The sequence below is a fragment of the Tachyglossus aculeatus genome, chromosome 10, assembly GCF_015852505.1.
Source record: "Tachyglossus aculeatus isolate mTacAcu1 chromosome 10, mTacAcu1.pri, whole genome shotgun sequence".
Classification (NCBI taxonomy): domain Eukaryota; kingdom Metazoa; phylum Chordata; class Mammalia; order Monotremata; family Tachyglossidae; genus Tachyglossus; species Tachyglossus aculeatus.
Window position 1 is genome coordinate 42144362 of NC_052075.1, and position 15665 is coordinate 42160026.

Here is a 15665-nt window from a genome sequence, read left to right on the forward strand (position 1 = left end):
TTATCATCAATGGTATTTGTTGAGCACTTGCTGTGCACAGAGCACTGACCTAAGCACTCGGGAGAGCACACTACAACCAAATTAGTAAACACGGTCCCTGCCGTCAACAAGCTTACAGTCTAGAAGCGGAGCCACCACCGGTAGCATGCCTTACAACTTAGCCATTCATGGTTAAGTTCACTCTAGTAAATACCGTAAAGCTGAAAAAACCCAAAGCAACACAAAGGACTGTACTGAACAGAACAGTAAGGTTGAGAGGGGCTGGAAAACAGAGCAGCATCGTCACCTCGACTGACACCAAACGCACAACCCTATCTTCCGATATCAAATCGCGGTCTATCCAGATAAGATGTGCATTTTCGGAAGAACTCTCACTAGTTCCCTAACACCACTGCTATCCAAAACACACATTATGGAAGAACTGAGTACTCGATCAATTCCTCTTCATTTCCAATTCATAAGGTGGATAGGTTTTTTTTTTTCAAAAAAAAAAAAAAAGGCTGGAGGAGGAACATTGGCTAATAGGGCATTTGCTCCCGTTCTAATGACCAGCTGCTTTTAGAGGAAAAGGTGATGGGGCTTAAGCACTGGCACAGGGAAAGTGGGAGGATCAGAGAAGAAATATCCAGATCTTTCTCAAGGCCACAGTCTAAACCCCTTCAGCCCTCTGCAAGTGGAGAAAGCCAATTCAAATGTAAGAAAACACTACTGTACCTATTGCTTAAAATAAACCAAAAGGTTCCTTCACCTACATAACTGGACTTACTAATGAAGCATCAGTATATAATCCGACATAAACCCTTCAACGGTTCTTCAAACGTATACCCCCAGAATTCCATACAGTTAGACTGATATTTTCATTAATTTTATCCAGTTTTATGTTCACAATAATTTTCTCTACTCTTATAAATTCAAAGATAGTTGAAAACACAGTCTTCTAAACAGTTAAGATAATAATAATAGTATTTACTAAGCACTCACGGTGCCAAACACTGTTCTAAGCACAAGGTAATCAAGTTGTCCCACATGGGACTCACAGTCTTAATCCTCATTTTACAGATGAGGTAACTGAGGCATAGAGAGGAGGCTTGCCCGAGGTCACACAGCTGACGAGTGGCGGAGGCGGGATTAGAACCCGCGTCCTCTGCCTTCCAAGGCTCTGCTCTTTCCACTAAGCCATGCTGAAGATCCAGATTTTGGTATAACCAACCCAACAACGGCGGAGAAAAGTCTGCCCCTCATTGGGGCATGTGGGGTCCAAGCAGTGAGGGGGAAGGGGAAGGCCTTCATAATGATTTGTTCTGCCCAGTGCTACTAGGGTATATCTCAATCCTTTGGGCCAAGTTGGGAGCTCTGACTTCCAGGAGTCCACTGAAACATTGTAGAAGTGGGAGCCTCCTCCTCCTCCTCCTTCTCTGCCTACTGCTTGAGCACTACTGTGAAGGACAGTGTCCCCACAACTGCAGGGAAGAAGTTCCTGTCAGTTGGGCTCCTCCCAAAAGCATACTGGACACACCCCTCTCAATAAGAGAGTCAATGTGTGGGTGTTTGTAGGCGTGACGCAGAAAAATAAAGAGAAAGAGAGTGTGTGCGGGTTTTCTTTTTTCCAAAAGTCAAATCTCATGGGAAGGAAATATATTGAGGCAGCTTTTCTATGGAGCACGATATATCTGAATAACGTAAATCTATTTGGGCTTGTTGGATTTCTTCTCTAGGCCTATGTCAATTTTCAGGGGGAGAAAGCAAAACATGTATCTGAAGGCACACACATCACTGAAGTACACACCTTTCTCCTTAACAGAGATGTAGTGGTGTTTACATGCTGTGGATGAGTGGGCCCAATTCAAATAAAGTATAGATCAAATAATCAGGTAAACAACCCAGCTCTTTAAGACCGATCACACAGTGGATTTGGACGGGGGTGGGGGGTGGGTGTGCCCGAATTATCTAGTTGTGCCTGCCTATATGAAGCAGATAACCAGACAACTGCTCTCCCTTCCCTTGGGCTTTGCAGACCCAGGTAATGTTTCTGCCTTAATTAAAAGCAAACATTCCCGGAATGGATGACTTTGAAATCATTCACGGTACTGATGTATGTAGAAAAATCTGTCACTTTTGAAACTTTTCTGTCAATCCCCACCATACAAATAAGGGCACATTATTAACGATGTAAAATCCAGCTACAATTTCCCAGCCAGTTTTTCGTAGACAAACATTCCCTAAGAATACTTAAAGTTAGGGAAAAGTGTATTGTTTAACAAATTAAGAGGTGCATTTACCATCACCTGATCTGCCAAGGGACCCTTTAAAATAGTTCAACTAAGAATCATTTCATGCCTCCTAAAAGTTCAGAGAAAATAAGGTTACACTCCGTTATCTGTTAATGTAAAAGGCATCCCGCACTTATGGTTTTAAAAGATTTTTAAGAACAGTGATTTGTGGGACGAACCGAAGCTCCCCCCGAACGGCTTCTAACATGAAGCGGGACATAGGGGCATTGCCCTGGTCTTTGAGAGAAAAGGGGGTGGCTGAGGAACTAACTAAATCTGGCGGAAACGATTTAACATAAGACTTCTCGGCTGTCATTTAAGGGGCAGAGCTGGGAGGATGCCCCCCGACCGGACTGGGCCACGGCCTGCTGGGCTGCTCTATAATAATAATTCATTCATTCAGTCGTATTTACTAAGCGCTTCCTGTGTGCACAGCACTGTACTAAGCACTTGGAAAGTAGAATTCGACAACATACAGAGACAATCCCTACCCAACAGTGGGCCCACGGTCTAGAATGGGCGAGGCATTGTGAAAAGAGCCTGGGCTTGGGAGTGAGAGGTTGTGGGTTCTCATCCCGCCTCCGTCACGTGTCAGCTGTGTGAGTTTGGCCAAGTCACTTCCCTTCTCTGTGCCTCAGTGACCTCATCTGGCGACTGTGAGCCCATTGCTGGGTGGGGACTGTCTCTATCTGTTGCCCAACTGTACTTTCCAAGTGCTTAACACAGTGCTCTTCACACGGTAAACGCTCAATCAATACGACTGAATGAAAACGGGGGAGACGACTGCAAGCCCCACACGGGGCAACCCGATGACCTTGTATCTACCCCAGCGCTTAGAACAGTGCTCCGCACAAAGTAAGCGCTTAACAAATATTATCATTATTAGAATAGTCTAGAATAACCCAGCTCTTTAAGACCGATCACAGAGTGGATTTGGACAGTGTGGGGGGTGGGTGTGCCCGAATTATCTAGTTGTGTAATAATGATGGTATTTATTACTATTATCGCTCTATTCCTGGACCGGTGGGATTTCCGGCTGTCCGGCCAGGGGGAGGCCGCCTTCCCCCCGCTGGGTCCAGGTGGACGAGCCAGTGGGCGGGGTGGGGGGGGGGAAACGGATTCATTCATTCATTCAATCGTACTGATTGAGCGCTTCCTGTGTGCAGAGCACCGTACTAAGCGCTCGGAAAGCACAATTCATTCACTTAATCGTGTTTCTTGAGCGCTTCCTCTGTACAGAGCACTATACCGAGCGCTTGGAAAGCACAATTCGGCAATGGAGACCACCCGTGCCCAACAAGGGGCTCGCGGCCTGGAAGGGAGGTCGGTGGGGGCGGCCAGAGGGGGGGAGCGGCCCCTGTACCTGGTTGGCAGCATCCATGGTGATGGTGGTCCGTCTGACAGCACTTGTCCCTTAGAGGCATTTTCAGTGGGCGCGACCTCCTTCCCTCCTACAGCCCGCAGCTCCTCATTGCGGCTCGGTCCTCTTTGCCGTCTCCTGCTGAAACAACCAACCATCCCCCGTCACTCCCCGTCAGCAGCAGCCGTCAGAAGCAGCACGGGCACGGGCCTGGGAATCAGGTCACGGATTCTAATCCTGGCTCTGTCCCTTGTCCGCTGTGTGACCTTGGGCAAGTCCGTTGACTTCTCCGTGCCTCAGTTACCTCATCTGTAAAATGGGGATGGAGTGCAGTGCCTGGCACTTAGTAAGCACTTAAATACCATTATTATCAGCACTTAGAACAGTGCCCTGCTGAGAGCTCACCTCCTCCAGGAGGCCTTCCCAGACTGAGCCCCTTCCTTCCTCTCCCCCTCGTCCCCCTCTCCATCCCCCCCATCTTACCTCCTTCCCTTCCCCACAGCACCTGTATATATGTATATATGTTTGTACATATTTTTTTACTCTATTTATTTTATTTGTACATATCTATTCTATTTATTTTATTTTGTTAGCATGTTTGGTTTTGTTCTCTGTCTCCCCCTTTCAGACTGTGAGCCCACTGTTGGGTAGGGACTGTCTCTATATGTTGCCAATTTGTACTTCCCAAGCGCTTAGTACAGTGCTCTGCACATAGTAAGTGCTCAATAATTACGATTGATGATGACGATGATAGTAAGCTCTTAACAAAAACCAGAAAAAAAAAAACAGCTCACCTCCCGGGGAGGACCTGCTCCTGCTATTTTTCAAACTTTTTTTCACCTTTCCCCAACGGCCTGTCCCCAGCCCCAGATCCCCTCTCATTCATTCATTCATTTTTATTAATAATAATAATTACGGTCTTTGTTAAGCGCTTACTATGTGCCAAGCACTGTTTTAAACGCTAGGGTAGATACAAGGCAATCAGGTTGTCCTACGGTGGGGCTCACAGTCTTCACCCCCCATTTTCCAGATGAGGTCACTGAGGCTCAGAGAAGTGAAGTGACTTGCCCAACGTCACCTACTTGACAGGCAGTGGAGTCGGGATTAGAACCCAGGACCTCTGACCTCCAATCACGGGCTCATTCCGCTAAGCCATGCTGCTTCTCCGCTTACTGCGTGCAGAGCACTGTACTAAGCGCTTGGGAGAGTACAAATGGGCAACAGATAAAGCAGCGTGGCTCAGTGGAAAGAGCCCGGGCTTGGGAGTCAGAGGTCATGGGTTCAAATCCCTGCTCCGCCAATTGTCAGCTGTGTGACCTTGGGCAAGTCACTTGGCTTCTCTGTGCCTCAGTTACCTCGTCTGTAAAATGGGGGTGAAGACTGTGAGCTCCACGTGGGACAACCTGATCACCTTGTACCTTCCCCAGCACTTAGAACAGTGCTTTGCCACAAAGTAAGCGCTTAACAAACGCCATCATTATTATTGTTACCCAACAATGGGCTCACAGTCTAGAAATGCAGGGAGACAGAGAAACAGAACAGGTAGACAGGTGTCAGTACCGTCAGAAAAAATAGAATTATGGGTTGGTACACATCCCCTCTCCAGGGGTCATGGGTTCAAATCCCAGCTCCGTCACTTGTCAGCTGTGTGACTTTGGACAAGTCACTTCTTCACTTCTCTGTGCCTCAGTTACCTCATCTGTAAAATGGGAATGAAGACTGTAAGCCCCCCGTGGGACAACTTGATCACCTTGTAACCTCCCCAGTGCTTAGAACAGTGCTTGGCACATGGTAGGCGCTTAACAAATACCAACATAATTAGTATTATTAATACCCAAGGAGGGAAAGTTTGGGGGCAGTTGTGGGGGGGTGGTCTGGGGGTGGAGGGGGGATCCTGAGGATCGGGGCCGCGCTGCGCGCACTCAGGATCTCCCCGATTTGAAAAGAGAGGAGCGGCGTGGCTCAGCGGAAAGAGCGCAGGCTGGGTAGTCGGAGGTCGTGGGTTCTAATCCTGCTCCACCGCTTGTTAGCCGGGGGACCTTGGGCGAGTCGCCTCACTTCTCCGGGCCTCAGTTCCCTCCTCTGGAAAATGGGGGTGAAGACTGTGAGCCCCACTGGGACCACCTGATTCATTCACTCATTCAGTTGTATTTATTGAGCGCTTACTGTGTGCGGAGCACTGTACTAAGCGCTTGGGAAGTACAAGTTGGCAACATATAGAGACGGTCCCTACCCAACAGCGGGCTCACAACCTGATCACCTTGTATCCTCCCCGGCACTTACAGCGGTGCTTGGCACATTACGGTGCCTCTATATGTTGCCAACTTGTACTTCCCAAGCGCTTAGTGCAGTGCTCTGCACACAGTGAGCGCTCAATAAATGTGATTGAATGAATGAATGAGCCCCCTTCTTCCTCTCCTCCTCCCCACCCCCCCGCCCTACCTCCTTCCCCTCCCTACAGCACTTGTATATATTTGTACATATATATTAGTCTGTTTATTTTACTTGTACGTATTTACTATTCTATTTATGTTGTTAATGATGTACATCTAGCTATAATTCTATTTGTCCTGACGATTTGGACACCTGTCTACATGTTTTGTTTCGCTGTCTGTCTCCCCCTTCTAGACTGTGAGCCCGCTGTTGGGTACGGACCGTCTCTAGATGTTGCCAACTTGTACTTCCCAAGCGCTTAGCACAGTGCTCCACACACAGTAAGCGCTCAATAAATATGACTGAATGAATAGCAGTGTGGCTCAGTAGAAAGAACGTGGGCTTTGGAGTCAGAGGTCATAGGTTCAAACCCCGGCTCTGCCAATTGTCAGCTGTGTGACTTTGGGCAAGTCACTTAACTTCTCTGTGCCTCAGTTACCTCGTCTGAAAATTGGGGATTAAGGCTGTGAGCCCCCCGAGGGACATCCTGATCACCTTGTAACCTCCCCAGCGCTTAGAACAGTGCTTTGCACATAGTAAGCGCTGAATAAATGCTATCATTATTATGAATGAATGACTTGTACTTCCCCAGCGCTCCGCACGCAGTAAGCGCTCAATAAATACGACTGGGTTCATTCATTCGATCGTATTTACTGAGCGCTTACTGCGTGCGGAGCACTGGAGAAGTACAATGAACAGTAAACATTATAGGGAAGCAGCGTGGGTCAGTGGAAAGAGCCCGGGCTTTGGAGTCGGAAGTCATCGGTTCGAATCCCAGCTCTGCCACATGTCTGCCATGTGACCTTGGGCAAGTCATTTAACTTCTCTGAGCCTGTTACCTCATCTGTAAAATGGGGGTGAAGACTGTGAGGCCCCCGTGGGACAACCTTATCACCTTGTAATCTTCCCCCGTGCTTAGAAAAGTGCTTTGCACATAGTAAGCGCTTAATAAATGCCATTATTACTGTTACTTCTCTAGGCCTCGGTTCCCTCATCTGTAAAATGGGGCTTAGGACTGTGGGCCCCACGTGGGGCAACCTGATCACTTTGTAAACTCCCCAGCGCTTAGAACAGTGCTTTGTGCAGAGTAAGCGGTTAATAAATGCCATTACTACTATTACTTCTCTGGGGCTCCATTCCCTCATCTGTAAAATGGGGATGAGGAGTGTGGGCCCCACGTGGGGCAACCTGATCACTCTGCAAACTCCCCGGCGCTTGGAACGGTGCTTTGTGCATAGTAAGCGGTTAATAAATGCCATTATTATTATTACTTCTCTGGGCCTCCGTTCCCTCCTCTGTAAAATGGGGATTAGGACTGTGGGGCAACCTGATCACTTTGTAAACTCCCCGGCGCTTAGAACGGTGCTTTGCATATAGTAAGGGCTTACTAAATGCCATTATTACTATTACTTCTCTGGGCCTCCATTCCCTGATCTGTAAAATGGGGCTTAGGACTGTGGGCCCCACGTGGGGCAACCTGATCACTCTGCGAACTCCCCGGCGCTTGGAACGGTGCTTTGCGCATAGTAAGCGCTGACTAAATGCCATTATTACTATCACTTCTCTGGGCCTCCGTTCCCTCATCTGTAAAATGGGGATTAGGACTGTGGGGCAACCTGATCACTCTGTAAACACCCCGGCGCTTAGAACGATGCTTTGCGCATAGTAAGCGGTTAATAAATGGCATTATTACTATTACTTCCCCGGGCCTCCGTTCCCTCATCTGTAAAATTTGGATCAGGACTGTGGGGCAACCTGATCACTCTGCAATCTCCCCGGCGCTTAGAACGGTGCTTTGCGCATAGTAAGCGCTGACTAAATGCCATTATTACTGTTACTTCTCTGGGCCTCCGTTCCCTCATCTGTAAAATGGGGATTAGGACTGTGGGCCCCACGTGGGGCAACCTGATCACTCTGTAAATTCCCCGGCGCTTGGAACGGTGCTTTTCACATAGTAAGCGCTTACTAAATGGCATTATTACTATTACTTTTCTGGGCCTCCGTTCCCTCATCTGTAAAATTTGGATCAGGACTGTGGGGCAACCTGATCACTCTGCAATCTCCCCGGCGCTTAGAACGGTGCTTTGGGCGTAGTAAACGCTGACTAAATGCCATTATCACTATTACTTCTCTCTGGGCCTCCGTTCCCTCATCTGTAAAATGGGGATTAGGGCCGTGGGCCCCACGTGGGGCAACCTGATCACTCTACGAACTCCCCGGCGCTTAGAACGGTGCTTTGCGCATAGTAAGCGCTGACTAAATGCCATTATTACTGTTACTTCTCTGGGCCTCCGTTCCCTCATCTGTAAAATGGGCATTAGGACTGTGGGCCCCACGTGAGGCAACCTGATCACTCTGCAAACTCCCCGGCGCTTGGAACGGTGCTTTGCGCACAGTAGGCGCTGAGTAAATGCCATTATTACTATTACTTCTCTGGGCCTCCGTTCCCTCATCTGTAAAATTTGGATTAGAACTGCGGGGCAACCTGATCACTTTGCAAACTCCCCGGCGCTTAGAACGGCGCTTTGCGCGTAGTAAGCGGTTAATAAATGCCACTATTACTATTACTTCTCTGGGCCTCCGTTCCCCCATCTGTAAAATGGGGATTAGGACTGTGGGGCAACCTGATCACTCTGTAAACTCCCCGGCGCTTAGAACGGTGCTTTGCGCATAGTAAGCTTTTACTAAATGCCATCATTACTATTACTTCTCTGGGCCTCCGTTCCCTCATCTGTAAAATCTGGATTAGGACTGTGGGACCCACGTAGGGCAACCTGATCACTCTGCAAACTCCCCGGCGCTTAGAACGGCACTTTGCGCGTAGTAAGCGGTTAATAAATGCCATTACTACTATTACTTCTCTGGGCCTCCGTTCCCTCCTCTGTAAAATGGGGATTAGGACTGTGGGGCAACCTGATCACTCTGTAAACTCCCCGGCGCTTAGAACGGTGCTTTGCGCATAGTAAGCTTTTACTAAATGCCATCATTACTATTACTTCTCTGGGCCTCCGTTCCCTCATCTGTAAAATGGGGATGAGGGCTGTGGGACCCACGTACGGCAACCTGATCACTCTGCAAACTCCCCGGCGCTTAGAACGGTGCTTTGCGCATAGTAAGCGCTGACTAAATGCCATTATTACTGTTACTTCTCTGGGCCTCCGTTCCCTCCTCTGTAAAATGGGGATTAGGACTGTGGGGCAACCTGATCACTTTGTAAACTCCTCTGCGCTTAGAACGGTGCTTTGCGCATAGTAAGCGCTGACTAAATGGCATTATTACTATTACTTCTCTGGGCCTCCGTTCCCTCATCTGTAAAATGGGGATGAGGACTGTGGGCCCCACGTGGGGCAACCTGATCACTCTGCGAACTCCCCGGCGCTTAGAACGGTGCTTTGCGCATAGTAAGCGCTGACTAAATGCCATTATTACTGTTACTTCTCTGGGCCTCCGTTCCCTCCTCTGTAAAATGGGGATTAGGACTGTGGGGCAACCTGATCACTTTGTAAACTCCTCTGCGCTTAGAACGGTGCTTTGCGCATAGTAAGCGCTGACTAATGGCATTATTACTATTACTTCTCTGGGCCTCCGTTCCCTCATCTGTAAAATGGGGATGAGGACTGTGGGCCCCACGTGGGGCAACCTGATCACTCTGCGAACTCCCCGGCGCTTGGAACGGTGCTTTGCGCATACTAAGCGCTGACTAAATGCCATTATTACTGTTACTTCTCTGGGCCTCCGTTCCCTCATCTGTAAAATGGGGCTTAGGACTGCGGGCCCCACGTGGGGCAACCTGATCACTCTGTAAACTCCCCGGCGCTTGGAACGGTGCTTTGCGCATAGTAAGCGCTGACTAAATGCCATTATTACTGTTACTTCTCTAGGCCTCCGTTCCCTCATCTGTAAAATTTGGATCAGGACTGTGGGGCAACCTGATCACTCTGCAAACTCCCCGGCGCTTGGAACGGTGCTTTGCGCACAGTAAGCGCTGACTAAATGCCATTATTACTATTACTTCTCTGGGCCTCCGTTCCCTCATCTGTAAAATGGGGATTAGGACTGTGGGCCCCACGTGGGGCAACCCGCTCACTCTGCAAACACTCCGGCGCTTGGAACGGTGCTTTGCGCACAGTAAGGGCTGACTAAATGCCATTATCACTATTACTTCTCTGGGCCTCCGTTCCCTCCTCCGTAAAATGGGGATTAGGACTGTGGGGCAACCTGATCACTCTGTAAACTCCCCGGCGCTTAGAACGGTGCTTTGCACAGAGGAAGCGCTGACTAAATGGCATTATTACTATTACTTCTCTGGGCCTCCGTTCCCTCATCTGCAAAATGGGGATCAGGGCCGTGGGCCCCACGTGGGGCAACCCGCTCACTCTGCCGACTCCCCGGCGCCTGGAACGGCGCTTGGCGCAGAGTAAGCGCTGACTGAAGGCCATTTATGATTATGAACAAGTAGAAATACTTCACAGATCCTGCGGTTATCATTATTATTACTAGAGATAAAGGGGGGAAAGGGGGAAAGGGGGAAAGGGGGAAAGGGGGGGGGGCTAAATTGCGGGGTGGGGCTGACAGGAGAAGGGTCGCGCGCCAACCGCCCTCCTGCTCCTCCTCCTCGGCGGCCCCAGCGACGGTTGTGCCCCTGCTCCCTCCCTCCCTCCCTCCGTCGGTCGGTGCCCTGAGCCCGCCGCTCGTCCACCTGCAGCGCGCGCGCCGCGGCCGCTCGTCCTCCTTTGCCGCCGGGCCCCCGCTCTCCGGCGGCGCTGAGGGGGGCCTCTTCCTCCTCCTCCTCCTCCTCCTCCTCCTCCTCCTCTTCCTCCTCCTCCTCCTCCTCCTCGGGGTCCTCGCGAGCCGGGTGGGGCGGTTAGGGCGGGCGCTTAGGGCGCGCGGGCGGGCAGGGCGGCCACTGACCCCGGACGGAGATGGGGACGACAGCAGGAAGTGACAAGCGCCCGCCTGACCGCCCGCCCGCCCGCCAACCCCAGCGCGCATGCGCCCGCCCGCCGCCCAACCTCGCCGCTGGGGGGCGCGGGCTGGGGAGGAGGGAGGAGGAGAGGAGAAGGGCAGGGTGAAGAGAAGGTGGGGAGGGGAGGGATGAAAGGCGAGGATGGCGAAAGGGTGGGAGGGGATGAAAGGGGAGGATGGCGAGGGGAGGATGACGAAAGGATGGGAAGGGATGAAAGGGAAGGGTGACGAGGGGAGGAGGAAGAAGGGATGAAAGGGGAGGATGACGAAAGGATGGGAAGGGATGAGAGGGGAGGGGGAAGAGGGGATGGAAGGGGAGGATGACGAAAGGATGGGAAGGGATGAAAGGGGAGGAGGAAGAGGGGATGGAAGGGATGAAAGGGGAGGAGGAAGAGGGGATGGGAAGGGATGAAAGGGGAGGAGGAAGAGGGGATGGAAGGGATGAAAGGGGGGATGACAAAGGGATGGGAAGGGAAGAAAGGGGAGGAGGAAGCGGGGATGGAAGGGATGAAGGGAGGGTGACGAAAGGATGGGAAGGGATGGAAGGGGAGGACGACGAAAGGATGGGAAGGGATGGAAGGGGAGGAGGAAGAGGGGAGGATGGCGAAAGGATGGGAAGGGATGAAAGGGGAGGAGGAAGAGGGGATGGAAGGGATGAAAGGGGAGGATGACAAAGGGATGAAAGGGGAGGAGGAAGAGGGGATGGAAGGGATGAAAGGGGAGGACGACGAAAGGATGGGAAGGGATGGAAGGGGAGGAGGAAGAGGGGAGGATGGCGAAAGGATGGGAAGGGATGAAAGGGGAGGAGGAAGAGGGGATGGAAGGGATGAAAGGGGAGGATGATGAAAGGATGGGAAGGGACGAAAGGGGAGGAGGAAGAGGGGATGGAAGGGATGAAAGGGGAGGATGACAAGGGGATGGGAAGGGATGAAAGGGGAGGAGGAAGAGGGGATGGAAGGGATGAAAGGGGGGATGACAAAGGGATGGGAAGGGAAGAAAGGGGAGGAGGAAGCGGGGATGGAAGGGATGAAGGGAGGATGACGAAAGGATGGGAAGGGATGGAAGGGGAGGACGACGAAAGGATGGGAAGGGATGGAAGGGGAGGACGACGAAAGGATGGGAAGGGATGAAAGGGGAGGAGGAAGAGGGGATGGAAGGGATGAAAGGGGAGGATGACAAAGGGATGAAAGGGGAGGATGATGAAAGGATGGGAAGGGACGAAAGGGGAGGAGGAAGAGGGGATGATGAAAGGATGGGAAGGGACGAAAGGGGAGGAGGAAGAGGGGACGGAAGGAATGAAAGGGGAGGACGATGAAAGGATGGATAGGGATGAATGGGGAGGGGGAAGAGGGGATGGAAGGGATGAAAGCGGAGGATGACAGAGGGATGGGAAGGGATGAAAGGGGAGGAGGAAGAGGGGATGGGAAGGGATGAAGGGAGGATGATGAAAGGATGGAAAGGGATGAAAGGGGAGGAGGAAGAGGAGATGGAAGGGATGAAGGGAGGATGACGAAAGGATGGGAAGGGATGAAGGGAGGAGGAAGAGGGGATGGAAGGGACGAAAGGGGAGGATGACAAAGGGATGGGAAGGGATGAAAGGGGAGGAGGAAGAGGGGATGGAAGGGGATGAGGAAGAGGAGATGGGGAGGAGGAAAGTACAAGGACGGGAAGGGAAAAGCAAAAGAAGGGAAAGAGGACAGGGGAATCAATCAGTAGTATTAACTGAGTGCCTACTGAGTGAAAAGCAGTATACTAAGAGTGAGGGAGAGCACAACAGAAGCATGGCAACTGCTTCCCTCAAGGAGCTTACAATCTAACGGGAGAGACAGATAGTGGTAAAGGAAACTAGTACTCACCAGAACGGGATTCTGGTATTCGGTGTGAACATTATGGAAACACTGATTCACACCTTGCCACACACTGACTCCAGAGGGGAATGCAAAGTACAGACGTGGGGTGGTGGTTACAGGCTGTGCAGCTATAGCTCCTGTGCAATCCTGACACAGCTCCAGGCGGGGATGAAGTGGAGGGGGCTTCTCCACAGTACGGGCTGACTCACAGGGGGGGTTTTGCCCCCTTCACTGACCCCATTCTCTGTAAGGCTGCCCGTGACCTCCTTGCCAACTCTTAAGTCTAATGCTCCTTGACCTCTTGGCTGCATTCGACTCTGGGACAAACAATCAGTCAGTCAGTGGTACTTATAGAGTCCTTACTCTGGACAGCTCACTGAACTAAACGCTTGGGAGAATGCTATAGAGTCCGTAGGCATGATCCCTGCTCTCAAAGAGCTACCAATCTAGCAGAGAAGACAGATGTAAAATAAATTGCCAATAGGAAAAGCAGTCAAGTATAAAGACTTGAACTTAAGTGTTGAGGGGAGTGGGAGATGGATCGAATACCTAAATGCTTAGGGGATAAGGACTTAAATGCATAGGGGGAGCAATTCAGAAGGAAATAGGGTGGGAAAATGAGAGGTTAGGAAATAGCTCCCTGGGATGTGATTTTAGCAGGCCTTTGAAGACGGGGAAAGTAGCAGGACTGCCAAAGGTGAAAAGGGAGGAAGTTCCAGACAGGAAGGAGGGTGTGAGCATGTAGTTGGTGGTGAGAGAAACAAAAGCACGGCACAGTAAGTAGGTTGGTGTTAGAAGAGCGAAGTATGCAGACTGGAGTGAAGCGAGAGAGGAGTGAGGCCAGATCGAGGGGAGAGAGCTGACTGAGTGCCTTAAATCTGGTGGAGAGAAGTTTCTGTCTAATGCAAGCACGGGTAGGCAGCCATTAGAGGTTTCTGAGGAGTGGGGAGAGGTGCCTAGATCAATGCAATAATAACAATAATAATTGCAGGATTTCTTAAGCACTAACTATATGCCAAGCACTGTCCTGAGCACTGGGGTAGATACAAGATCATCAGGTCCCACAGGGGGCTTACAGTCTAAGTAGGAGGGAGAACAGGAATCTTCAGTTTGCAAATAAGGGAACTGAGTGAGGCACAGAGAAGCTAAGTGGCTTGCCCAGGGTCACACAGTAGGTGAGTAAGTGGCAGACCCGGGATAAGAATGCAGGTCCTCTGCCACCCAGGCCTATGCTCTTTCCACGAGGCCACACTCTTTCTCTAGCAGTACAAAAATGATCGATCGATCTCTCTCTCTCTCTCTCTCTCTCTCTCTCTCTCTCTCTCTCTCTCTCTCGGGAGAGACAAACATAATAATATTCACATCTCGGCCCTCCATTTAAATTATAGTAATGTTTGTCTCCCCATCTAAACTGTAAGCCTGCTGTGGGCAGAAAACATATTTCTTAACTCTGTTGTACTGTACTCTCCCAGCATTTAGTACAGTTCTCTGCATATAGTAAGCACTCAATAAATACTGTTGATTGATTGATTGACCAATCAATAATATGAAGTGATTTGTATACCAAACGATCATATAGTTGTCATATGGAGTGGGTGACAATGCCTGTGAGGAATACTCCAGATCACCCTGAGGGACTGGGCCTACGTCTAATTCCCACTTACAATATTCTCTCCCGGTTCTTAGTACAGTGCTGTACACAAAGTAAATGCATAATAAATCCTATTACAACTAGTTCATGTCAGGCTCTGAGCAGCTCCAGGTTCACTCAGAATCTTGCAAGGGCTTCTTACTTGTTGGGAGCAAGCAAGGAGCCAAGCAGAGCCAATTAGGAGAGCATTGGAGGCAAATAGAGGAGGTTAGGCCTTGGAATAGGGGGCAAATTTCATAGAATTCAGAATCTGACCCCATAATACCTTTTGCTTCAAAGACATCTGAAAAATTCAACTGGCAAAGTCATTCTTAGGGGTGACTCCCCCAGTCAGTCATCTCGAATATGCTCAAGTAGAGGACTGCATTGCCCCTGAAAGACAAGGGATGGAGCCTTCTCTGTGAAGTTGATGGGTTGGTCGATGCAGAGAGGTGACGATGTAACAACCTTTCTGGCCAATTAACAGTAAAAATTAACAGTATATCCTCACACTGGTTTGGAACACAGCCCATAGCGCTACCCTGCCTGTACATGTACATATCTCTAGGCACACTTCTTTTCAAGCTTGGAAATCGAAACCCACAGTGCACACAAAGCATCTGAGTATATAAAGACAGAACCCCAAAATTGGCAGTAAGAGCATGATTACACTTCTTGTTGGATTTATGGTAAACATTAACAGTTATCCGACTTACTGATTCTTCTTACATTCTGATTCTTGAAATTCCAAAAATACATTTAGCAGTTTTCTATATGGAATTCCCATCAACTGTATTACCTTCTTCACAGTGAAAAAAGCACCATAAATCTTTCCAAGGAAATGGAATGATTTTAGAGTTGGTCTATTTTAGGTAAAAGATGCATCCTAGGAAGAGCTTTCCTTGCTAAGGTCTCTCTTCTTCCTAGAGTGCCTATTAGTAACACCTACAACTTTGAGAACGTTTGAGACATCAGTATTAGCGGAGTCTACTGAGTGCCTTCCATGTGCAGAACATTCTACCAAACAGTTGAGGAAAAGAAGTAGAAGGCATGATCCTTGCCTTCATGGAGCATACAGGCCAATGGAAGCGTGTCTAGATTACAGCTCCAAATAATGAAGACAAAAGACTTTAGTGAAAGAACTAAATCTTTTAACA

The 15665-nt window shown here is 49.8% G+C and overlaps 1 protein-coding gene across 4 annotated transcripts in view; it reads right to left on the reverse strand.

Moving 5' to 3' along the window:
• The window catches only part of ZNF800 (zinc finger protein 800), a 29744-nt gene extending 18890 nt beyond the window's left edge, over positions 1–10854 (reverse strand). For 3 of the 4 annotated variants that reach the window (XM_038752334.1, XM_038752333.1, XM_038752331.1), the window contains exons 1-2: positions 10763–10854; positions 3634–3771 (exon numbers count right to left, since the gene is read on the reverse strand). In XM_038752334.1, coding sequence (XP_038608262.1) covers positions 3634–3694 — 61 coding nt within the window. In that variant the 5' untranslated portion in view covers positions 3695–3771; positions 10763–10854. The remainder of the gene's footprint in view (positions 1–3633; positions 3772–10762) is intronic. The other variant, XM_038752332.1, reaches the window with a different exon arrangement.
• Between the last annotated feature and the right edge of the window lie 4811 nt (positions 10855–15665).